The following is a 26,783-nucleotide window of genomic DNA, read 5'->3' as shown; positions in this document are numbered from 1 at the left end:
ATTGACATATATTTCCTGTTTCGACTCTAGTTTCAGCTAGTCACATTTCTGTCGACCCTCACTGACCCTTGTTCTTGCAAGAGGTGGTTTTTCTGGCGTAGTTAAATTGGTATATGACACAAAACTGCAATGGAAAGACCTTTTAGTCCAACTAGAGTCACATGACCAAAACAAACAGATGTTGATAGATGTTAGAACAAGAGAAGAAGAAGAGTTGAACCCCACACGTGTGTTTGTGTGGACACACCAGGAAACCACATCAGTTTAGAATCTAGTAGGAGATAGAGGGGGAACCAGCATTCTGGATTCAAAACAACACAGATTTATGTTCATGTTTATGGAATGACTTCTACTGACATCTACCAGAAGAAAGAAGCTAATCAGCACATTTGGGATTTAGATTCAGATTCAGAAAACTTTTTTTTATCCCTACGGGCAATTATTTGCAGCTTATCACAGACATCAGCCCACATTCAAAGTGCAATGTGACAAACATAAATAAATTAGTGCACTAATACAAGATAATTGAAAGCAACTATGAATAAATGCATTTAAATAATCAACAGTAAATAATGAATAAATACCAGTGCAGACTAAATGACTAAAAGACCCTATTGTTTCTACTAACATAAAAAAAAAAATCTCATAAAATGACTAAAATGGCTAAAATGGCTTTTGTCAGAGTTTAAAAGTGTGATAGCTGAAGGAATAAAAGATTTTGAATGTCTGTTAGTTCTCCTCTGAGGTCCATGGTAACACCAGCCTGAAGGTTTTTTAATGAAAAAAATGACATTATGCATTCTGTTTTTACAACAGTTAGTAAATATGGGTAAACTTTTGCGTAGATGTCCAATGGAAAAGGGACTACTGATACATTCCCTCTGAGTCATTCCATCCCAAATCAACCAGATTTCAGAAAGTGCCCCGCATGACCCCCTCAGAAAATTCTGAAAAAGTTGAAACTGACTGTCTGGGGTGAAATCCCCCTAAAAAAAGACCATATTTGGCATCAAAATAATTGTAGGTGCCTTCATGCTTGGTCCATGAGGCCTTGAAATCAGGCCAAAAGGCTAAGTCTTCAAAATGTCCTCTCTCTTCAGGCTTGCACTGTGCCAGAATGGATGAATGTACAGACCTAATTTTTTCTGCATGGATTCTTATGGTCAAAATGCAACAATATACTGCAATATGAAGGCACCTACAATTATTTTGATGCCACATATGGTCTTTTTTTTAGGGGGATTTCACCCCAGACAGTCAGTTTCAGCAGTGTGGCTTGAATACCTAAGGAGATATAGCTCCTCAAAGTTAGCCGAAAGGCAAATTTGTAAAATTAAAAAAAAAAAAAATTTTCAAAGGGCTGTATCTCCTAAACTATTTCAGATATGACATTAAAATTTTGGATGTGTTCGTTTATCTGGTAGGTGAATAAGTGTGAATTTTTTCAGAATTTTCTGAGGGAGTCATGTGGGGAGCGTTGGTTGAATTGCCATGGAATGACCCCTCTCAAATCAGTTTACAAGATGAAAATGAGACCTGCATTAATCTACTGTTTGCCGTGACATGAAGATATAGTTTAGAATCAAAGCTGTAAGTAATAAATAATGCAAATATTATTGGGAGTGAAAAAAGAGGCATTCTTCCAGCTAACACCAGCAGTGTTAGTTCTGGAACTGAACACGGTCTTTTTTCAGCACTGCCTTCAGTCATGTTTTCTGTCCGTTAGATCTATGACTATTTAAGAGCCACATTGGAAAGTAGTTTTAATATTTCCCATTTTGATCTGTGAAGTTTGATATTTGACATGTGGTCAGACTGAATACATTCTCATGTGTGTGGTGGGACATGGTGCTTTCCCATGTTGTACCTGTAGTTGCTGACATTGTCCATGTGTGTGTTCAGGACCCTCAGTACATGCAGCAGGCTCTGACCAACGCTCTGTTAATGGATGCTGTGGTGGGAAGCCTTCAGAGCAGTAAGGCCATCTACGCTGCCTCCAAACTGGCTCACTGTGACCGCATCCAGACGGAAGGTAGAGGCCGTAGTCTGAAGCCTTTTACAGCTGCTGCTAACATACAGGAACGGTTTGACCTGCCATATTATGACTGAATTTATAATACTGAATCAGTTCTGGCTCAGATGAACCAGAAAGACAGTGATGTCAGTGGAAAAGACTCCTGACCTGGGATAGGTGAAGAATCAGAATCAGAATACTTTATAAATCCCAGGGGACATTATTGTGTGTTACAGTTGCTCCATGCAAGTATAATCAAAATACAGAGTGTCCCAAAAAATTACATAATTTCTCCACCTAATAATTTGTTTAAAATTGTTTGCCCTTTTTGCTCAAGAAAGTGTGATCATTTTTATTGTTGTGGTTTCAGGAGTGGACATGCCATTTACTGCAACAGAAAAGGTGTTCTGTGTATTTAAGTATGTCCAGACTCAGTCAAATGTGAATGCGCAACATGAATTTGTTAGAAAATTTCATAAACAAGCACCACCAGGAAAGTAGATTTGGACGTGGCATAAGAAGTTTCAAGAGGAAGGGCTGTTAGTGTTGGAAAGGAACTCCACTACAGACTGGATGTGTGCTGCGTCACAAGCGGTGCACACATTGAACATTTGTAAAAACTGTGGAACATTGTAAAATTACCATCACCCAGAATTTTTTGTTTGACATTTGTAGAATAAACATTTTATGTCCAAAATAAATCATATTAAGTATCATTTCTCCTGACCACGTAGTCACTCCGATATGGACATCTCAAATGATGTCCATGTTTTTTGGGACACCCTGTGTGTGTGTGTGTGTGTGTGTGGGTGTGTGTGTGTATGTATGTATGTAAGTATGTATATATATATATATATATATATATATATATATATATATATATATACTATATATATATATATATAGTATATATATATATATATATATATATATATGCAGAGTCAGCCAAAATAATGTATATAGGCATCAGGAAAAGAAAAACTTAATTAATATTTCAGTACCAAATTATTCAGACATCACGAGGTTATACAAGTTCCCTTCGGCCTCTATATTACAAGAGGTGCTCAAAGTGTCCATTGGCTTCCAGACATTCATGTGGACAGCGAACTTCATGAATCCGTGAAATTGTCAGACGTGTAGGATGTTCTGAACCAAACTCATGCCTCCGTTGTCTTTGGACTTCAACAACATTCTCAAATTTGAAGTACCACATTAAAATGATCTTACGTTCCTGAGTCGACAACTGTACCACCGCCATGTTGTAGACGTCACTTGTTGATGCTAAATTCATGAGGGTAATGCCGTCTGTTGGGAAAACATCATACAACAGCACACAGTGTTACTGGAATTTGATAAAACTTCGAAAGAGGTATCTACATGTATAGAAGTACTTATACCAGTGTTTTTCAACCTTTGGGTCAGGACCCCATTTGGGGTCACCTGGATTTCAAATGGGGTCACCTGAACTTTCTAGTAATTGATTAAAAAAAAAAAAAAAAAAATAATAATAGTAATAACTTATTACTAAAAAAAATATATGGTGAGTTGAGAGACAATCCCAGTCCATAACAGACATGACAAACATGAGTGTGAAACTGCAGCACTGTGGTTCTGTTTATCTGTCAAATGTTCATTGTGGTCAGTTTCAGATGCTGCAGCTCTTTCATAATTCATAGTTTGAGTTCTTGTTTGTTCAGTATTAATTGTCAGCCTTGTAAATCCAAGCTGGACTGACTGTACATATCCTGACCAAGGAAAATCCAATTATCCCTTTGTGCAGTAATCTACACCTGGATTTACTGCCTCCGTCCACAATAATATACATTATATAGACTAAATGTCCTCTGATATTAATGTTTATTTGCAACATAGTACAGATAACTATTACATGATCAAAAACAAATTAATTTTAGCAAAAAATGTCTCCATTTTGAATGTCTGGGGTCACCAGAAATTTGTGATGTTAAAATGGAATCAGGAGACAAAAAGGTTGGGAACCACTGACTTATACAAATTAAATATTTATGGAAGTTTTTCTTTTCCTGATGTGTGTATACATTGTTTTGGCTGACTCTGTATATACACACACACACACACACACAAAATATACAAATGAAACACTGTAATACAGTTAGATCAAATATAATCAATATGATAATAGAATAGTAGATGAATAGTGTGCACATATACAGTTGTGTAGTACTTGTGTTTAATGGTGGTTGTGTGTCTGTAGTGCCGATGATGGTTCCCAAGACAACAGCAGAGACCCTCAAGCACAAAATTAACCCTTCGCTGGAACTGGTCACCCCTCAGGCTGTCGATGTTCTTCTGTACACCCCAGGTACGTCTGCGCTGCTCCATCCTTCTTATTCACGCAGGCTCAGGCCTCAGTCTGCACAGTTTTCTGATTTGTTAGTTCTCTGTCCTCTGATTGGCTGTCTGAAACTCCAGGGCCATTTCACAAACCACAGTTTCACACAGGGTCCCCCAGTCTCTATCTCTATCGCTCTCCCTCTTTTTTCTCTTTCTCACTCTCTCTCTTTAACCCCAACTGGTCAAGGCAGGACGGGTCATCCTCCAGGAGTCTGGGTCTGCTCCAGGTTTCTGCTGTTAAAGGGAAGTTTTTCCTTCCACTGTCACCAGTCACTAGTGTTTGCTCCTGGAGGATTCTGTTGGGTTTCTGTAAACTGGCTTAGAGTCTGGTTTTGACCAACTCTATAAATAAAGTGTCATGAATAACTTTTTGTTGTGATCTGGCACTATATAAATAAAATTTGATTGATTGAGTGATTTGATTGGTTTCCCCTGTAAGTCGCTTTGGAAAAAAAGTGTCTGCCAAATGCATAAATGTAAATGTACATGTAATCTGACTGAAGTATGGAACATTTAACACATTTAATCTGAGGCAGATCATTTCTATAAAAATTGTAGAGCAGTGTTTACAGGCTGAATCCTCTCCTTCCCACCATGTGTTGACATAAACAAACACCATTCACTGTCACGTTCACACATGTGGCCCATTTGGACCCAGTTAACCTGTAAACTGTTTGGACAGTGAAAACTACAGCTGACACCATTCACTCATTCATTGAATTGATTAAAAAATTTATCCAGTTATAATTTCCTGAATCTAAGCTGTGTTTCCTTCATGTCTCTGCTGTTAAACATTGGTTCCACTGTTGTGTTTCACACGGACACTTAATGTGACACACATGACGCCAGAATCAGTTGGATGTTAGTTCCATGTTCGGTTGGTCTAAGTTAGGCAGTGGATGCAAGTGGGTTTCAGACTGAGCTGACAGATTAGAGGGTAGAGATGGAACTGGACTGGACCAGTTTACATCTAGACACATTTAGAGACAGACTTTTATGCTGTTGGTATTATTGTTATTATTTCTAATACAGGGTGGACGGTGTACGGGGGCTTGAAATCCTTGAAAATGCTTGAATTTCAAAGTTGTGTTTTCAGGGTCTGAAAGTGCTTGAATTTTAGTTGAAGTGCTTGAAAGTGCTTAGATTAGAACCAAAGCTACTTACACAGAGGTGATACATTTAGAAAATACAACTTTATGTCTAAAAAGAACATTCCAGGTGTTCTCAGGTGGACTCCAGGTACTTTTTTATCTTAATCTTTGTTTGTTTGGTGTGAGTGTGTCTGAAGAACACCAAGTGGGTTCCCTTTTTCTAGATTAAATTTTGTGTTCTCCTTTAATTTCTAACTTTTTTTTCTGTTATAAAATGTAATTTTAGATGTATATACATAATATGATGTACATCATTGTGATAAAAAGAGACAAAAATAATCCTGAGTAGATGTATTTATGTAGATATGTGTTTAACTCCAGTGATAAGGGGCTGTGCTGGAAGCATTTGAAAATAACCCTTAAAGTGCTTGAATTTGACCTTGAAAAGTGTGTACGAACCCTGTCTATAGATATTTTTTTTATATATCCTTTTACTTTAATACTTTTGTGGTTGTTATTTTGGTTCTGGAATAAAGGGCGAGTTGTTTGTCATTTTCAGTCTGTCTGTTTCACACTTCAATAAAAAATATATGTAAATACAAATGATATACCAGGAAGTCCGTCCAGTCTGAGATTTTTGTCCCATCCCATTTTTTGGACAGTATTCACCCGGTTCTTTTCAAATTACACACATGTTCTTTGTCACTAGCAGAGGGACAGTGTACAGTTTTGATGGTTTAATTTCAATTCTGGGATTTTTTTTTTTTTTGACATTTTTCAAAATTTCAACCTTAACAGTTTGTCCAGCTGATGCCAATTCTATTAGCATAGTTTTTACACATTTTGGAAAAGTTTAAAAGAAAGTTGAGACTCCAATTAATCCCTGGGTATTCAGGGTATCAGCGTTCAGGTAGGGGTATTAGTAAGCTCCGCCTACTTTCTTTTCACCTATTCAAATAAACTTTAACACACACTCATACAACATACACACTAAAACACACTTAACACACATACACCACACACACACTTAAACCACTCATACACACACACTCATATGACACACACACACCACACTTAACACGCTCATATAACACACACACTTAAACACACACTCATATAACACACACACACACACACACACACACACACCACTTAAACACACACTCATATAACACACACACACAACTTAACACACACCATAACACACACACACACACACATTTAAACACACTCATATAATACACACACACACTTAAACACACACTCATTTAACACATACACACACACTTAAACACACACTCATATAACACACACACTTAAACACACACTCATAACACACACATATTTACACACACTCATATAACACACACACACTTAAACCACACTCATAACCACACACATTTAAACACACTCATATAACACACACACACTTAAACTCACTTAAACACACATTCATATAACACACACACACACTTAACACACACTCATTAACCATACACACACTTAAACACACACTCATATACACACACACTTAAACACGCACTCATAACACACACTCATAACACACACACACACACTTACACACACTCATATAACACACACACACTTAAACACGCACTCATAACACACACTCATATAACACACACACACACACTTAAACACACACTCATATAACACACACACACTTAAACACGCACTCATATAACACACACACGTTTAAACACACACTCATATAACACACACACACTTAAACACACACTCATATAACACACACACATATAAACACACACTCATAACACACAACCACACACAGTTAAACACACACTCATATAACACACACACACACACTTAACACACACTCATATAACACACACATTAAACACACACTCACTAACACACACACAGTTAACACACACTCATATAACACACACACACCACTTAACACACACTCATATAACACACACACACTTAAACATGCACTCATAACACACACATTTAACACACACTCACATAACACACACACAGTTAAACAACACTCATAACACACCACACACTTAAACACACTCATATAACACACACACACACTCATACAAACACTGGTCAACTGTCGCCTCTTTGGACGTTGGTTTTTAAAAGAACACACGTCCCCATTCAGAGCCCCCCCCCCCGTGAATGTAGGTCAGTAAATTGGATTCCTGGCTTGTGTCCAGTTCACTCCAACTCCTCGCTCCCCGTGCTCCTTTCTCACCGTCAGACGTCAGACCGTACTCCTCCTTATTTTTCTCTTTCTCTCTAACAGAATACAGGACGTTGTGTTTTTTCAGGGTGGTCTGTAAATAGACATGAATGGGTTATTAGAGACCAGAGGGTTGGCTGACGCTGGGTGGGGTTCCAGCTCCAGTCTGAGGTTGGATCACCACTGGAAAACAGCCTTTATTTGTCCACTGGAAACTCCATGTGTGTGTTCTTAAAGCGCCCCAGAAGACACAGTTTTGGACTGTCCTTAGTGTGTGTGAATGACTGAAGGTGTAAAGTCTTTGTTTCCATCCAGTCATCTGTGTAAGTGGAGTTTGAAGTGAATGAATGAATACTGACCAGTGAGGTCCTCAAATACATCCACTTCTGTCAAACTCATTCTTTCAAGTTCTACATTCAGTCCAATTTGACCCAAAGTGGGCCGGACCAGAAAAATAATAGTGTAATTGACTGTAAATAATGACAACTTCAAGTGTTTCTGTTTGTTTTAGTGCAATAAAACATTAAATTATGAAAATATTACATTCACAAAGTATCCTTTCACAAAAAAATAAATGCAATTTTAACAATATTATGCATCAACTTATCATTATACATGCATTAAAGACAATGTTAAACAAACATTTGGTAATAGTCATAATATTGTTAAAAAATAATAATCACACTTATAGCAATTTTTTGGACGCTTAAAGACGCTTCACAAACAAAACAAAAGAACAAAGGGGCTCAAGAAAATGCAAATTCGAACAGGTGAGTTTTCAGTAGTGATTGAAGTTTTGTATTGAGTCTGAGTTCCTGATGTTTTTGGAGTCAGTTCCATAGGGTGGGGTGGGGGCGGCTGCAGCGAAGGCTCAGTCCCCCAAATGCACAAAACATTTAGTAACAGGCAGAATATTGTTGAAAATGCACTTCATTTTCTTTAGACTTTCAGGATGTTCATATTTGTTCAAGTTAATCTCATTTTATTATGAAAGGATAGTTTGTTTATGTACATATTTTCATTGTATAATGTTATTTTTCACATTAAGCCAAGGAGAAAATTTGTAGTTTTTATTATTAAAGCTTATTATGCTGTTATTTTACTTGAGATCACATAGTTCTGTGTGTGACCCCTGAACTAAAACACATTCCACACCCTTGACTGTTTATATCGGGGGTGTCAAACTCATTTTGGTTCAGGGGCCAGGTTTAGCCCAGTTGTTCTAAGCAGGCCGGACCAGTCACATAATGACATAAATAGGTCCTCTTTATTTTAGAACAACCCCCCCACCCCCCCCCCACCCCCCATTAAATTATGAAAATATTTACATTTTACAAAAAAAAAAAAAGTGAATACCTGGAAAAAAAAACAGGAAAAAAATTGTGCAATTTTAACATTATGCCTCAACTTATTATTTATACATGAATATTACACAGAAGGTTACACAAACATTTGGTAGCAAGCAGAATATTGTTAAAATTTTGGACTTTGGAGCTAAAATAAACAATTTCTACATTATACATCTCAGCTTTTATTAACACAGATTACAGATCACAGTGGATCTACAAATGCACAAAACTTTTAGTAACAGGCAGAAATTGGTAAAATGGCACAATTCAGGTTTTCCTATTTGTTTTATTAATTCATTCATTTGGATTTTATTGTGAAATATCGTTTTGTAAAGGTATATTTTCAAAGTGTTATGTGATTTTTTTCACTTACATTTTTTCCACGTAGTTTTAAAGGAGAAAATGTGGAGTTGGCATTATTTTGGGTAATTATGTTATATTTTACTTGAGTCTGTATGTGGAACCTGAACTAAAATGATTTTGACAGCCTTGACTGTTAATATCTTCAGTGTAATTTTTGCACTTCTACCGCGGGCCGGATTGTAACCTTTAGCAGGCCGAATTTGGCCCACGGGCCACATGTTTGACACCCCTGGTTTATATCTTCAGTGTCATTTTTGCACATCCTAAATTCATCCTGCGGGCTGGATTGGACCTTTTGGTGGTCTGGTTTTGGTCTGCGGGCCGCATGTTTAACACCCCTGGCATAGAGTAAACATGGGAACTGCAGAGAAATAAGTATGTGTAAATGTGTGTGTGTGTGTGTGTGTGTGTTGTCTGTGTGTCTGTATGTGTGTGTGTGTGTGTGTTTCAGGTCAGCTGTGGGTGTCTGTGAGTGGAGGGAAGGTGATGGTGTTTGATGCGTCCAGCTGGTCCCTCACAACCACCTGTCAAGTCGGGAATGCAAGACTGGTAAAACAATACACCCACTCACACTGCACACACACACACACACACACACACCACCACACACACACCTGTAAACTGTACACACCTGATCAGCACATGTGACCTGAAACCACAGACCAGAGTTTCATTCAGTTCGACCACGGCTGTCGAAGTCATTTAGTTCAGGTTCCACATACAGTATTAAATCTCCACACTGCTGACATTACTCCTCCTCGTACCTGCTGCACTATGAGGTGAACGTCACGCTGCCATCAAGTGGTATCGTGTGTTTGTATTGGAGCACTTTTACAAGTATGAGTATCAGTACACACACTCAGTATTGGACTGATACCTGATACTGGTATCTAGGGGTATAAGAAAATATTGGTTCTGCATATATTGCAGTATTTCATTTCACAATGTATCAATATTAAAAAGTACTGTATCAGTATTTTAGGTATTTGTTCAAATGCAGATTTGGCGGAGGTTCATTTTTGTTTTGTTAAGATTTTTATTATTATTTAACACAGTTTTATTAAATGATGCTTATTTGAAGCATCCTAAAAGCAATTTTTACTGTCTGAGAGGCAGATTTTAGTTACTTTGGAAACTAGAAGAATTAGAATTTTTTTTGTGTGATATAGCATTAGATCCTGTTCTGATCAAATAAAAATGTTTAATATTTGTACATATTTCTGGTGTAATTAAATTCTTCCAGGAAATAATCCTAAAAAACAAAAAAACAAAAAAAAACAAAAAAAAATTGCCTTTTTAACAGTATCATGATATATCGTGATATATCGTATAGTGATCCTAGTATTGGGATTTGTATCCTATCACCAGATTCTTGCCAATACACACCCCTGCTGGTATCAGTATTGTGCATCCCTACTTGTAAGAGGTGGTTTTTTGGGGTGTAGTTAATTGGTATATTGCACAAACTGCAATGGAAGACCTTTTTGTGCAACGAGAGTCCCAGAACAAAACTAGAAAGCACTCAGAGAGCGCAGACTCTGCTAAGGCAGATCAGCCCCCGATCACACCACCAAAATGTAATCATTTGTTCCTTGTGCCGTATCAACATTTCCTGAAAATTTCATGAAAATCCATCCATAACTTTTTGAGTTATCTTGCTAACAGACAAACAAACATACCCTGATGAAAACATAACCTCCGCTGTCCTTGGCTGAGGTAAAAATAGATGTTGATAGATGTTACAACAAGAGAAGAGTTCAAAACAAACATGTGAGGGTATGTGTGGACACACCAGGAAACACATCATTTTAGAATTTAGTAGGAGATAGAGGGGAACCAGCATTCTAGATTCAAACAAGTGTTCAGAGAACACAAACCTCCGCCAAGCACTCTGAACAGTGTGCATGTGTGGATCGACTATTTCTTTTTAAATTCAACAGTTTCCAGGTTGTTCCATACAGCAGAAAAAGTTGAAGCTTGGTACCAGTCATGTGTCTGTCAAATTACAGTATATTAAATTCCAATCAATATTTGTTGAGTTATAATGAAAAATGTGTGGTAAATGGGATTTTCAGTGTTTGTAAATGTTCATGGAGTCCACATTCCACAGTGGATGTGGACAATTTTGTGCCAGATACAAGATATTGTTCTAAGCTATGGGTGGATCAAATTGGAGGCTAATCGGAGTCGTTTTGAAATTTGTATGAATTTTGGAAAATGGCTCAATGATGAAAGACAGGAAAATTGTAGATGTTGTGACCTTGCTGTGACCTTGAACTTTGGCCTACTTGGCCAAAATTTAATGGTTGGTCCCAGGGCCTAGGCCTACCTGTGGGGAAGATTTGGGAAAGATGGTTGGAATAGTTTTCCCGTAAAGTTGCTAATAAACACACAAACAAACAAACACAAAGCAAAGTAATCACTACCTCCTGGCGGAGATAACAACAGAAAAATGTCAGCATTTTCCAGGACCTAGAGGGCGCTGTGAGACAAATATAAAGATATCTGTGAATCAACATGATTTATGTTTGACCTCATGTTTATGGAATGACTTCTAGAATCCTAAAACTAGTAGACACTTGTCCTTAGGCTGCATTTCCTTCTTATTTCTTCAGATAAGTTTTAGATGTTTGTTCCATAAATGAACCTGCAGTGGTTTGAACAGATAGTGGTGTTCCTCCGTTCACCCCCAGACAGACTCCACATTCCACGGACATCAGATCCAAATAAAACTGTTCTCTTCCAGTTTTCTTCCAGTTGAGTTTTTGCTCCTGCTCCTTTACTTCAAACAGAGCCTGTTTTATCTACATACTTCCAACCACTGTTTAAGGGTGTAGACTGTGTTTTCAAATAGTTGTCATTCCTCTTAAAAGTAAAGCCTTTTCTTTGCCAACTTTGACTTTCATAAGAAATAAGAAACAGCAGAACATAGTAAGAAGCCATTTAAGACGTTGTGTTCTGTAAATAGAAAAAAACTTCTTGTTAGGACTGTGTTGAATCAGTGAATCTGCTTTAACCATGAAGGTCACAGTCACATGAAATATGTTAAAGTATCTGAGATGATGTGTGACAGAGACACAAAGACCGTGGTTCAGTTCAGACCATCACACCTGAACTCACTTCAGCTGTTCATGGATTCAACTGTTTCAACTCCTGTGCTCACATAAACCAGAGCCGCTGAAAAAGCAGCATTTGTGTCCAGGGCTGTTAGAAAATATTGGTTCTGCAATATATCACGATATTTCATTTCACAATACTGTATCGATATTAAAAAGTACTGTATCGATATTTTTAGGTATTTTTTCAAATGCAGATATGGCGGAGTTCACTTTTGGTGTTCTTTATTGTTTTATATTTATTTTATTATTATTAACACTGTTTTATTAAATAATGGTTATTTGAAGCGTCCTAAAGCACTTTTTACTGTGTGAGAGGCAGATGGTAGTTCCTTTGTTGGGACTGAACTAAAATACTGTTCTGATGTTAGTTCTGAACTAATAGAATATGAACATTTGAACAGGATCTTAAACTGTAATGTCTGTAAAACAGAATTTCAGTTTGAACACAGGAACATTTTGATATAACATTAGATCCTGTTGGGATCAAATAAAAATGTGTTTAGTATTTGTGCAGATTTCTGGTGTCATTCAGTTCTTCCAGGATATCATTTAAAGAAAAGAAACAAACAAAAAATGGCCTTTTTAACAGTATCATGATATATCGTGATATATCGTATCATGATCCTAGTATTGTGATTTGTATCACCAATTCTTGCCGATACACAGCCCTATTTGTGTCTGTGTTCCTTCATTTACACCAGTTAAAACTCACTGCTTTTTTATAATATAGAACAGGGGTGTCAAACATGCGGCCTGTGGGCCAAAACCGGCCCACCAAAGGTTCCAGTCGGGCCTGGGGATGAACAGCAAGTGCAAAATGACACTGAAGATATTAACTGTCAAAAGTGTCAAACTCCTTTTAGTTCAGGTTCCACATACAGACCAACAGGATCTCAAGTAAAATAATAGCATAATAACCTATAAATAAGAACAACTCCAATTTTTTCCCTCTTTTAGTGCAAAAAATAACATTTATTGAAAATATTTACATTAACAAACTATTTTTTTAAACAATGAAATGTGAACAACCTGAAATGTCTGATGAAAGTGAAGTGCATTTTTAATAATATTCTGCCTTTTAAATGTAGATCTGATCTGTAATACACATGTATAAATGATAAGTTGAGGCATAGTAGTGTTAAAATTGTACTAATTTTTCTTAAGACATTTCAGTTTTGTTTTTTGGAATAGTTTGTAAATGTAAATATTTTTTAATTTGTGTGTTTGTTTTTTGTACTAAAACAAAAGACAAACATTTTTAGTTGTCATTATTTATATGCTGTAATGCTGTTATTTTTGTTGGTCCGGCCCACTGGAGCTTGAACTGGGCTGAATTTGGGCCCTGACAGAAGATGAGTTTGCCATCCCTGTTTAGAATACATGACAGCAGTCTTGGACGTTCTGTTTTGACCTGCCAGGTCTATCCCAGTGTGGTCTGTGTGTTAATGCTGCCATCTAATGGAGTGATGAGGTACTGCAAATACAACCCATTTAACATCATTGTTGAAGCCAATGATGAAATAAGACTAATATTATTGAGTAGGTTCTATATCAGGGCTGTCAGACTCACTTTAGTTCAGTTCCACATTCACACAATATGATCTGAAGTGGACCAGACCAATAAGTAATACCTGTGGGAAAAAGTAAAATTACATTATGAAAGTGTTTACATCTACAAAGTTTCCTTTAAAATGTGAATAACATGAAGAACCTGGAATTTATTAAGAAAAAATAAGTGCAATTTAACCAGATTCTGTCTCAGTTTATCATTTACACATGTACATTAAAGTTACAGATCACAGTGGATCTACAAATACATAAAACATTTAATAACAGGCCGAATATTGGTCCAATTACACTGACTTCTCTTTAGACATTTCAGGTTGTTCATATTTGTTCAGGTTATTCACATTTTGTGTGAAAGGATAGTTTGTAAATGTAACATTTTCATGCAACTTTATTTTTTTACACTAGAACAAAGAGAAACATTTTGAAATTTCATTATTTATAGGCTCTAATGATGGGATGTTACTGGTTTGATCCACTTTAGATCATATTGGTCTGTATGTGGAACCTGAACTAAACAGATTTTTAAACCATTGTCTGTTAATATCTTCATCTTATCTGTAATTTTTTTCATTTCACAATTCATCCCACAGACCCTTTGGTGGGCCATATATTTGACACTGTGTTCTAAAACTACGAAAGTGTGTTTATGAAATGAATGTCAGATCCAGACAGCAGAGGTGGAGGGTTGTGCTTTGGACGGATTTCATGTAGAATATTCCCACGATGTTTGATGGTGATTCTGAACCTAAAAAACATTCATGTGACCACTGCAAAATGGAGAGAGAGGCCACACAGGCACAACAGTTGTTCTTTTCTATTATTCTATTTTTTTATTTTTGTTTTGTTTCATTAATTTTTTTTTCCCCAGTGTTTTCTATTATGTGTGTCTGAAATAAACTAAACTTGGAAATTATGCTACTTGTCTTACCTTTCTTTGTGATAAGTATGACTTCATGATGTCTTGTTTTCAGAACTGCATGCTGGGAGTGGACAGGGATCAGGTGTGGATGGGATCAGAGGACTCTGTGATCTACATCATCAGTATGGTGGCCATGGTGTGTAACCGACAACTGACGGAGCACAGAGCAGAGGTCACAGGTCTGGCACTGGGAACAGACAAATACAGGTAACACACTCAGGGAACACACACAGGGAACACACACAGGGAACAGACAGATACAGGGAACACATACAGGGAACACACAAATACAGGGAACAGACAAATACAGGTAACACACTCAGGGAACACACACAGGGAACACAGATACAGGAACACAGACAAACAGGAAACACACAGGGAACACAGACAAATCAGGTAACACACTCAGGGAACACACACAGGAACACACACAGGACAGACAGATACAGGAACCACACAGGGAACAGACATACAGGGAACACAGACAAATACAGTACACACTCAGGGAACACACACAGGGAACAGACAGATACAGGGAACACAGACAAATACAGGAACACACACAGGGAACACAGACAAATACAGGAACACACAGGGAACACGATACAGGAACACACACAGGAACAGACAGATACAGGGAACACAGACAAATACAGGAACACACACAGGGAACACAGACAAATACAGGAGACAAATACAGGGAACACACACAGGGAACACACAATACAGGCACAGACAAATACAGAACACACTCAGGGAACACACACAGGAACAGACAGATACAGGGAACACAGACAAATACAGGAAACACACACAGGGCACAGACAAATACAGGGAACACACACAGGGACAGACATCAGGGAACACACACAGGAACAGACAGATACAGGGACACAGACAATACAGGCACACACAGGGAACACAGACAAATACAGGACACACACAGGACAACAGACAAATACAGTAACACACACAGGGAACACACACAGCGAACAGACAAATACAGGGAACACATGGACCTTACAGACCCTGGAGACCACGTTGGACCTCAGATTGGGGACTCACTGTCCTCGCTGGAACTGGTGAAGCCACTGTCTTGGAATGTATTCGGAAGTGACCAAAAATAGTCACTTGCCCAATAAAGAGTTAAATTGGTACACCTCATTGTACTTTATTACTTAAAATCATCCCAAGACCAAGAGTGTTCACTGTTTCATCTTTTCTGTATAAGTGTATTGTCATGTTCCACTGATAATCACTGTGGACTACAGACACATGCACAGGCCTTCAGTGAAATGAACAAACTGAACATGGTACTGACTGTGTGCTCTTCTTCAGCCAGAGGGTGGCGTACTCCTGCAGTGCAGAGGGAAGCATTATGGTGTGGGACACCTCAACATTACAGGTCAGTATTAAGAATGTTCTTTATGGAAGGACAGTGTCAGCTCACATTAACAAGAGTATGAACTCAAATGAAAGATGTATGAGAGTGTGTTAAAGGGAGAAATGAATGGACAAGGATACGTCTGGATGTAGATGTTTTTATGACTGATTGATTCGGGTTTTCTGCTTTGAGATGCTTTTAAGGAACATTATAGAATAGAGGCTGTAGTACACTGTCAAAGTACTACTGAAGAAAAAGCCCTGCATTCACTTTTACAACTAAAGTGATGAATGAAAGACTACGTTCTCTGCTGTATAATTTTTTTTATATATTTGTTTCACATTAGTATCATAACAAAATCAGAATCTATGATAGTGATTAGTTCAAAACAATGCTATTGCACTTTCTGTCTCCACAATATTGATTATATATTAGTTATATAAGCCATGATCATGAGCTTTGGTCATGACCGAAAGGACAAGATCCCAGATACAAACGGTCCAAATGAGTTTCCTTCCGCAGGGTGGCTGGGCGCACCCTTAGGGATAGGGGGAGGGCTCAGAGTAGAGCCGCTGCTCCTCCACATCCAGAGGGGCCAGCTGAGGTGGATCTGTTTCAGATGACTCCTGGCGCCTCCCTGGGGAAGTGTTCCGGGCATGTCCCGCGGGAGGAGTCCTCAGGGAAGACCTAGGACACGTTGGAGAGACTATGTCTCTGGGCTGGCCTGGGAACCCTGGAAGAGCTGGAGGAGGAGTCTGGGGAGAGGGAAGTCTGGCATCCCTGCTTAGACTGTTGCCCCCGCCACCCGGCCCGGATAGGAAGAAAATGGATGGTGGATGTTATAAGCCACAAAGGGAAAAAAGGAGCAAACATCTGTAACACTGTTAAAACACCAGATATCAATCAGCAGGACTGATAAAGCCTTAACAATACCCATGGCTGCTTTTGTGCCAAATCATAAAATGTTTCAAATCCTATTTATTTCAACTCATTATATCATTTACTGATCAGTGGCTTTAAATTTCTCCTGTTGTCGTCAAAGTGTGTGGAATAGATGTGTGTATTTATAACTTCATTGAGCTCTATTCAGCTCAGCAAGTTTATACCACAGGTGTCAAACATACGGCCCGTGGGCCAAACCGGCCCGACAAAGGGTCCAGTCTGGCCCATGGGATGAATTGGTAAAATGCAAAAATTACACTGAAGAAATTATCAATCAATGGTGCAAAATCATTTTAATTCAGGTTCCATATTCAGACCAATTTTATCTCAAGTTGGTCGAACCAGTAAAATGCCATCATAATAATGAACAAAATGAAAACAAAAAAGAATTTTCTCTGTGTTTTAGTGTAAAAAAAGTAAAATTACATGAAAATATTTACATCTACAAACCATCCTTTTACAAAAAATGTGAGTAATCGGAAGAATATGAACAGTCTGAAATGTCTTGAGAGAAGTCAGTGCAATTGTACCAACATTCTGCCTGTTACTAAATGTTTTGTATGTTTGTAATTGTAATGTAAGTTGTAATGCACGTATGTAAATGATAAACGAGCAGAATATTCTTGAAATGGCTTATTTCTTCTAAAGACATTTCAGGTTGTTCTTGTTTTTCAGATTCTTAAGGAAACTTGGTAGATGAAAACATCAGAATTGAATTTGACTTTTTTCACTGTTCTAACTGGACTGGTCTGGCACACTTCAGATCATAGTGGGCTGAACATGGAAATGAACTGAAATAACTTTGACAGCCCTGGTTTCTACTTTTCCATACAGATCTGTGGGTTCAGCTTTAGTTCTGACTTATTCTTGTCTGTCTCGTCACCAAGGTGAAGAAGCATTTCCGTCTGTCCTGTGATCGTCTGCAGTCTGTCCACAGCTGGAATGGAACCCTGTGGTGCTGTAAGTTTTCACTTTCATTAGATTTTCAAAAATTATTTATTTATTTTTATTTCAAATTTGCATTAAAACCAAACCACAAAAGGATTATACAAAAAAAGTCCAACATTTGAAAAGATTAGATAGATTTTGGTCCATTCCATTTCTCGGACACCATTCACCTGATTCTTTTCAAACTGGACACATGTTCTTTACCCCTGGTAGAAGTGCAGTGCACGGTTAAATGGCTGAATTTCAAGATTTGGATTTTTTAAATACATTTTCTTAAATGTCCGCATAGGTAATTTATCCAGGCTCAGACATTATTTACCAAATTCTTTTCAAATTTCACATACATGTTCTTTACATGTGCCTTTCTTCCAATTATTACCCTGGCCTCTGAAGGGGAGGCAAGTGGTATTGTTTTTGGTTCGGTTTGTCTTTGTTTCTTTGTTTGTTAACACTCTAGCAGCAGAACTATTGGTTGAATTCAGACCAAACTGGGTTTATAGATTAAAAGTGACCCAGAATAGATGTGGTTACATTTTGGGAAAAGTAGGTCAAAGTTCAAATTTTTTATCAATTTTTAAAATCTTTTTTTTTTTTTCCCCATTTACTTATAATGGGCGACATTTCAAATGTCTATAAAAACATCAATTTTTTTCAATTTACTTGAAACTTGGCACATATATAGGGATGATTGTTATACAGTACAGGCCAAAAGTTTGGACACACCTTCTCATTCTTCGCATTTGCTTTATTTTCATGACTATTTTCATTGTAGATTCTCACTGAAGGCATCAAAACTATGAATGAACACATGTGGAATTATGTACTTAACAAAAAAGTGTGAAATAACTGAAAACATCTCTTTTATTCTAGTTTCTTCAAAGTAGCCACCCTTAGCTCTGATGACTGCCTTGCACACCCTTGGCATTCTCTTGATGAGCTTCCAGAGGTAGTCACCTGAAATGGTTTCCACTTCATCGCTGTGCCTTGTCAGGGTTACTTAGTGGAATTTCTTGCCTTATTGATGGGGTTGGGACCATCAGTTGTGTTGTGCAGAAGTCAGGTTGATGCACAGCTGACAGCCCTATTGGACAACTGTTAGAATGCATATTATGGCGAGAACCAATCAGCTAAGTAAAGACAAACGAGTGGCCATCATTACTTTAAGAAATGAAGGTCAGTCAGTCTAGAAAATTTCAAAAACTTTGAATGTGTCCCCAAGTGCAGTCGCAAAAACCATCAAGCGCTCCAACGAAACTGGCTCACATGAGGACCGCCCCAGGAAAGGAAGACCAAGAGTCACCTCTGATGCTGAAGATAAGTTCATCTGAGTCACCAGCCTCAGAAATCGCAAATTAACAGCAGCTCAGATTAGAGACCAGATGAATACCACACAGAGCTCTAGCAGCAGACACATCTCTACAACAACTGTTAAGAGGAGACTGCGTGAATCAGGCCTTCATGGTCAAACAGCTGCTAGGAAACCACTGCTCAGGAGCGGCAACAAACACAAGAGATTTATTTGGGCCAAGAAACCCAAGGAATGGACATTAGACCAGTGGAAATCTGTGCTTTGGTCTGATGAGTCCAAATTTGAGATCTTTGGATCCAACCGCCGTGTCTTTGTGCGACGCAGAAAGGTGAACGGATGGATGCTACATGCCTGGTTCCCACCGTGAAGCATGGAGGGGAGGTGATGGTGTGGGGGTGCTTTGCTGGTGACGCTGTTGGGGATTTATTCAAGATTAAAGGCAACCTGAATCAGCATGGCTACCACAGCATCCTGAAGTGACATGCCATTCCATCCGGTTTGCGTTTAGTTGGACCATCATTTATGTTTCAACAGGACAATGACCCCAACACACCTCCAGGCTGTGTGAGGGATATCTGACCAAGAAGGAGAGTGATGGAGTGCTGCGCCAGATGACCTGGCCTCCACAGTCACCGGACCTGAACCCAATCGAGATGGTTTGGGGTGAGCTGGACCGCAGAGTGAAGGCAAAAGGGCCAACAAGTGCTAAGCATCTGGGAACTTCTTCAAGACTGTTAGGAAACCATTTCAGGTGACTACCTCTGGAAGCTCATCAAGAGAATGGCAAGAGTGTGCAAAACAGTCATCAGAGCTAAGGGTGGATACTTTGAAGAAACTAGAATATAAGATATGTTTTCAGTTATTTCACACTTTTTGTTAAGTACATAATTCCACATGTGTTCATTCATAGTTTTGATGCCTTCAGTGAGAATCTACAATGTAAATAGTCATGAAAATAAAGAAATGCAAGAATGAGAAGGTGTGTCCAAACTTTTGGCCTGTACTGTACATCACTCTGACATAAAGCTAATGCATATATTTTAGAACTGAAACACTAAATTTTCCTTAAATTATCTCAGTGTTAACACTTTTTTGGTTCAAATGCTGACTTCACCATACGTACATGTATATAGACATGATTATATTAGGACACGCCCACATATGCTGACATCGCACATGCATAGACATGATGACGTCAGCTGGATCCATGACAAAATAAGATACAATACATGTGAGGGGCGGGGTTTGTTGTGCCTGGATCCACTTGTTGCTTTGTTTTTTTTTTTTTGGTTTTTTTTTTACAAATTTTGGAAAAGTTTTTGAAAACATTGAAACTTAAGACTCAAAATGAATCTGTGGGTAGGCAGGGTATCAGTGGGCAGGGCTATTGGTAAGCACCGCTTTATTTTTCACGTGTCAAGAATCCACTTTGAAGCTGTGTGTGTTTGTGTGTATGTGTGTGTGTGTGTGTGTGTGTGTGTGTGTGTATAGGTTCCAGGGACAGCATCATGGAGGTTTGGAGGAACGGTTCATTAAAGCATCGGCTGAATCTGCCCGAACAGATGCTAGGATCAACCAGCACCTTTAGTTCCGTCCTAGTTTTACCTGAGGTGACACACACACACACACACACACACACACACCCTTCACCTTTACATTGTCTGTGCATATTAACTGTATTTTAATTTCTTTTGATTTGTGTTTGTGTGTCAGTGGGAGGAGCTGTGGAGTGTGTGTGTCAATGCAGGAGAAGTGTGTGTTTGGCATCTGAAGGACACGTCCAAGCCATTCCAACGAGTGGTTCTACAGGACTGTTCAGGATGTTACTGCATGATCAAAGTCAAAAACCAGGTAGATATGACGCACCCACACACACACACACACACACACACACACACACACACACACAGAAGAAATAAAAACAGAAGGTGAAATCTAAAGCTTTGCCAGTCACGGTTGTCCTATACTTGTCTTCTCACCATTATTTTACATTATTTTTGAAACATTCTGATAATGGTCTTCATTCACTTGGACTAAAACATCTGGATGAACAGATGAACAGAACTGTGACGTCATATTTAAATGTTATTGTCCACTGTTTGAAAAATGTAAGGAAGTTATTATCATCGTTCTCATTGCTTTATAAATGTCATTAATATTCATAATAAAAAATAGTTGTTGATCATTTTAATTGTTGTGAACTTAACAGATCATTATTTCTTTCAAGGTTAAAAGTAGATTTTTGATTTTGAGTGAAAGCATAAATGAAAAATCAGACACTAATTTCTGATTTTAAAATTTGCTTATGGTTAGAACATTTCAACAATCTATTAGTTGAACATTTGAAACACTTCAAATGAGAAAATATATGATTTGAGTAAAACAAATATTTTCTGTTTCAGTGCCATTCACTCATATGACAAAACATGTTAATTATTGTGTTAATTATACATTTTACTAATCAGTGAGCCCGTTTACGTCCATACTAATACTCTGGTCAGTATCTGGTTTCTGGAGTTATCAGATTATTATTGATCATATAAACAGTTTAATCTGATCTGCTTGATCAGGTAACAGCAGTAATCTGATTATAATAAATCAGGTTAAAACACCTGGATTAGTCCCCAATACTCTGATGTCTTCCTTCATGTATACAGGTTCATCTGATTTGTTTAGTTCTGTTACATCTGAGCATGTGTATAAACAGCTGAAATCGTAGAAAACAGAAGTTACGTAGTCAAACTTGAGCAGAAGACACTAACAGTACGTTTGATTCTCCCATCACTATTTACATACGAACATGGACTGGAGTGTCTAAACCAAGGTTTATTGATTATCACATTTCTTAAAGCAATGTCAGACTTTCATCCCAGTTTTTGTCCAAATGTGTCCAACTCCAGTCATGTCCTAATTCTCTCTACTCCATTCGTCTGTCTGTGCTTCTGCACCTGAATCACTTCCCTCACAGTGAACACCTTCATAGATGATTCCATCATAAACACAGTCCACTTGTTTACAGATCAAACCCAAACAGCGCTCAGGCCTTTTCAGAAATTTTGTCGCAAAGTACATTGTGGGAATGTGAGTTCCCTGCAGGTTCAGTTTGTCTGTTGGTGAGTGTTGAACCCAAATGTGTTCTTTACCTCCATCCACTGACTAGACTCATTCTGGAAAAAAACCCAGGTGGACTGGAGGAGTTTAAGGTGGAACCATCTGGATTGATTTCTTGTTGAATCTGTGAGAAACCACTTTCACTTGGTTGCCATCTTTGTTGCTGCAGTGTGGAATTCCCACAAAACGCTTAGTGACAAAATGTCCGAAAAGGTCAGAGTGCTGTTTGGGTTTGTTTGTTTGTTTGTTCATTTATTTATTACATGCAAATAAACAAAACAAAACTAAACAAAGCAAATTAAGACAAAAACAAAAGAGCATTTAAATGAACAGTATCTTTCTTCAAGTACATACAAGTCTGAATTTTGCATGGTCGAAAAGGAGTAGGAAGAAGTATAAACTTCTTCCTCATTCTGTAAACGAACAGACTGTGTTTCTGATGGAGAGAGGTGATCAGCACACACATCCAAAGAATAAGAGGTGTGCAGGATCCCAAAAAAAACGAAGAAAAAAATAAAGGAAGGTCCACACAACCTGTGAGCTCCCAACCTGGGAGTCATGTATGAAGGTGTTCAGTGTGAGGGAAGTGATTCAGGTGCAGAAGCACAGACAGACGAATGGAGTAGAGAGAATTAGGATCTGACTGGAGTAGGGCACATTTGGACAAACATCTGAGATCAAAGTCAGATGCTGCTTTAAGTTCATGTAACCGCGTCAGATCTGATTATTAGAATTATCTGATTACTCCCAGTTATCAGACTGTTATGGTCATGTAAACAGGCTCAGTGTGGTGTTCTCCAATTATCATGATATAATTTTCAAATATTATTGTGATCTGATGTCGAACTGTTGAGTCATAGCGGTCGTCCCTGTTTTGTCGTCCAGCTCTGGTCCATCTTGTAAGTTTCCTTTAAATGTTGTGTGTCCAGGTGTGGGTTGGAGGTGTGGGCCGCAGTTCTACCAAAGGAAAGATTTACATCGTGGATGTGGAACACCATCAGGTCCTCAAAGAGCTTCATGGACATAATGACAAGGTGACGGCGCTTTGCTCTGCAGAGGACCGCTACGTTCTCAGCGGAGGCGCCAAACAAGATGGAAAATTGCAATCTGGAAGGTGGAATAGAAAAGCCACAGGTTTCTGAACCCAAACCTGAGCATCCAGTGGAGAATCAGAACTCCAACCCCGATAAGCCCTCACTTCCTCTCAGATATGAAGGATTCACATAATAGTCTTGGAAGTAACCAATGAAAGGACTGTTTCCACGACATGTGACCAGCTCAGCAGCTCCACCTGCTTTAAAGTGGTGTTCGAACTGAAACGTACTAACATACTAATAACATGGTGTGTTCATAACATAAGGGGCTTCAACAGTGTGTTCGATGAAAGGCATATGAATTTACAAGAAAAACTCCTGTGAGGTTTAAATGCCGTCCTACAAATGGTCATTGCAGGACGAGGTGGAAATAGACCAAAAGAATTAGAGTTAAATACGGACTTTTTGTTCGGTTTCTCCTGCACAGACACCAGAGAAAAAAAACCCCAAAATATCAAGCTGCAGCTCATTCTTAGAGGACAAATGATATAATAATTATGTAATAAGAGGAAATTAAAACAACAGATATGACAACAAATTGTCTTAAATTATACATATACACATCACACAGAAAACAAAACAAACATGAAGAACCTGAAATGTCTTAAGAGTAGTCAGTGTAACTGGACCAATATTCAGCCTGTTATTAAATGATTTATGTTTTTGTAGATCTGCTCTGATCTGTATGTCGTAATGTATATGTGTAAATGATAAACTGAGGCAGAATATTGTTAAAATTACACTTATTTTACCTAAGAAATTTCAGGTTTATGTTATTCACATTTTTTTTAAAGGGTAGTTTATAGATGTAAACATTTTCATAATGTAATTTTACTTTTTTCACTCTAAAACAGAAGTTAGACATAAAAGTTTGGAGTTGACATCATTTCTATATTATTCTGTTTTACTGGACTGGCCCGGCCCACTTCAGATCATACTGGGTTGAATCTGGAACCTGAACTAAAATGAGCCCTGACCTAAAACAAACCACAGTCTTTGCTCAAGCAGGTGGTTTTATGGCTGAAAGCTGATAAAACTGAATAAGAATGTAAATTTCTAAGTATTCTAGGTTATAACCCAACCCACTCATAATATTAACCCCGTCCTCTCTGGAAATGTTCTACTTGACCTGAAGTTGTAAACCACTAGTATTATGTGGACTCTAAATGAAGGACAAAGTCAGGCCATGACAGCAGACAGGTGATCAGAATGAGAGCTGGACGTGAACACAACAGAAACACAGCTCAAAGAAACTGGTTTAGTTCTGCATCCACTGGAATCTGTGGCTGAAATTCTTAAAAAAAATAAAATAAAATGAAAATGGTGCCAAACCATTTATTCATTTACTAAAAAAAAACATTTAACAAATAACAGTAAGAAAATAAGGATGTGAAGAGTTGGAATATTTGTATAAGATGCATGAAGTTTAAAAGTGTCAGCATTTATATTCCCAGTCCTGTAGTCTGTCCATCTGTCTGGTCCACTGTCTGTCCATAGTCTGGTGCGTGCTTGTCCTTCGTCGTACATCTGTCTGTCTCGTATCGGTCTGTCCTTCTGTCTGTCTATACGTCTGTCTATCTGTTTGTCTGTTCCTCTGTCTTTCTGTCCATCTGCCTGTCTGTCTCTGTCTGTCCGTCTGTCTTTCTCCATCCGTCCGTCAGACTGTGTCCGTTCCATATGCTGTTCATCCCTCAGTGTTGGTTCTGCTGTTTGTTCTGCTTTGTCTTCTGTCAGTGACGGTTAAACTGTTCCTGGAAAGACTGAAATCACTGTTTTCATTCTACACATGTAGAGAACACAGGTTTCATACATTTGTTTACAGTTTTAGAACTATTTTGTCTCAGAAAAGCCACATTTTTGTGACTGTCAGAAAATAGAGGTTCAAATGTCAGACAATTTGCATGTTTTCACATTTTACAAGGTTTCACTGCTCTGTTCCATATGTTTTTAACTTGGAGAGCAGTGTGTATAAATCATCTCAATTTTATTAATCATTTACTGTATTTATGACTTTAAATTATGAGCATAAGTCATTCTTTTGTAAACCATACTGATGACAACACAATAAGTCAACAGTCGATGTGCCTTTTATCTCAATGGCTTTTTTGTAACTGTATAATCCAACTGGACATTAATACACTTGAATAAACAAAGTTCTTCCATTGTTGTGCAGTCATTTCTCAACCCTTCCACACTTTTTTTTGTCCAAGGCACTAATCAAAACAATGAAGTAAGCCATAAAGTATTTGTGTAGGTGAAGTGAGTGGTGGACAGGTGACAATCTAGGCTGATTCTAAAGCCCCGTCCCCCCAGTTGGACATCCAGAGAAAGTCTGGACCAGATGGACACCTTCATCTGTCTCCTTTTCATATGGGTGAGGAATGGCAGACGCAACACTGTAAAAAAAAATCTGTAATTTAACAGAATTTTCACTGTTTATTTAACAACTTTTTCCTGTATTTTTAAGATACAGGAAAATATCAATGAAATTACAAAAATAGACTGTGATTTTACATGTCAAATGTAAAATAGCGTGAAAAAACTAACTGAATAACAATAAAATTTCAATTTTTAATTTTTTTTTTTTTTTCACAGAAAAATACAGCTAAAATACATTTGCAAGTGTATCATAATTTCACAAATATTTCTTTTCTATTTATGATATTAAACTGTTAATTTAAAGTTTAATACTGTAAAAAAAAAAAAATATTACAACCAGATGAAATTACTGACAACCATAAAAGAAGTATTTGTTCTGTAAGTTTAACAAGACTTGTTTGTTAATTGACAAGTATCTGGTGTAATTACGGGAGGTTTCACTACAAAAATGTTTAATAAATGTATTTTTGTGAATGTATAACATACATATAACATGTATTCCTGCCTCCAGATTAATGCTGGAAAAACAAAGGAGCTGGTGGTGGACTTTCGCCGTCACAAGGCCTCCCCTCCCTCTCCGGTG

The 26,783-nt window shown here is 37.9% G+C and overlaps 1 protein-coding gene across 1 annotated transcript in view; it reads left to right on the top strand.

Annotated features, from left to right (window-relative positions):
- dennd3a (DENN/MADD domain containing 3a) overlaps positions 1 to 24,611 on the top strand; it is a 59,728-nt gene extending 35,117 nt beyond the window's left edge. The window contains 10 exon segments of the mRNA XM_030146768.1: positions 1,903 to 2,032; positions 4,248 to 4,355; positions 9,878 to 9,975; positions 15,086 to 15,240; positions 16,372 to 16,438; positions 18,247 to 18,319; positions 21,108 to 21,226; positions 21,330 to 21,467; positions 23,657 to 23,825; positions 23,828 to 24,611. Coding sequence (XP_030002628.1) covers positions 1,903 to 2,032; positions 4,248 to 4,355; positions 9,878 to 9,975; positions 15,086 to 15,240; positions 16,372 to 16,438; positions 18,247 to 18,319; positions 21,108 to 21,226; positions 21,330 to 21,467; positions 23,657 to 23,825; positions 23,828 to 23,850 — 1,080 coding nt within the window. The 3' untranslated portion in view covers positions 23,851 to 24,611.
- Positions 24,612 to 26,783: the final 2,172 nt, after the last annotated feature.

The sequence above is a fragment of the Sphaeramia orbicularis genome, chromosome 11, assembly GCF_902148855.1.
Source record: "Sphaeramia orbicularis chromosome 11, fSphaOr1.1, whole genome shotgun sequence".
NCBI classification, from domain to species: domain Eukaryota; kingdom Metazoa; phylum Chordata; class Actinopteri; order Kurtiformes; family Apogonidae; genus Sphaeramia; species Sphaeramia orbicularis.
Note: the sequence above shows the minus strand (reverse complement) of the source record. Positions and strands in the feature narration are given on the sequence as shown.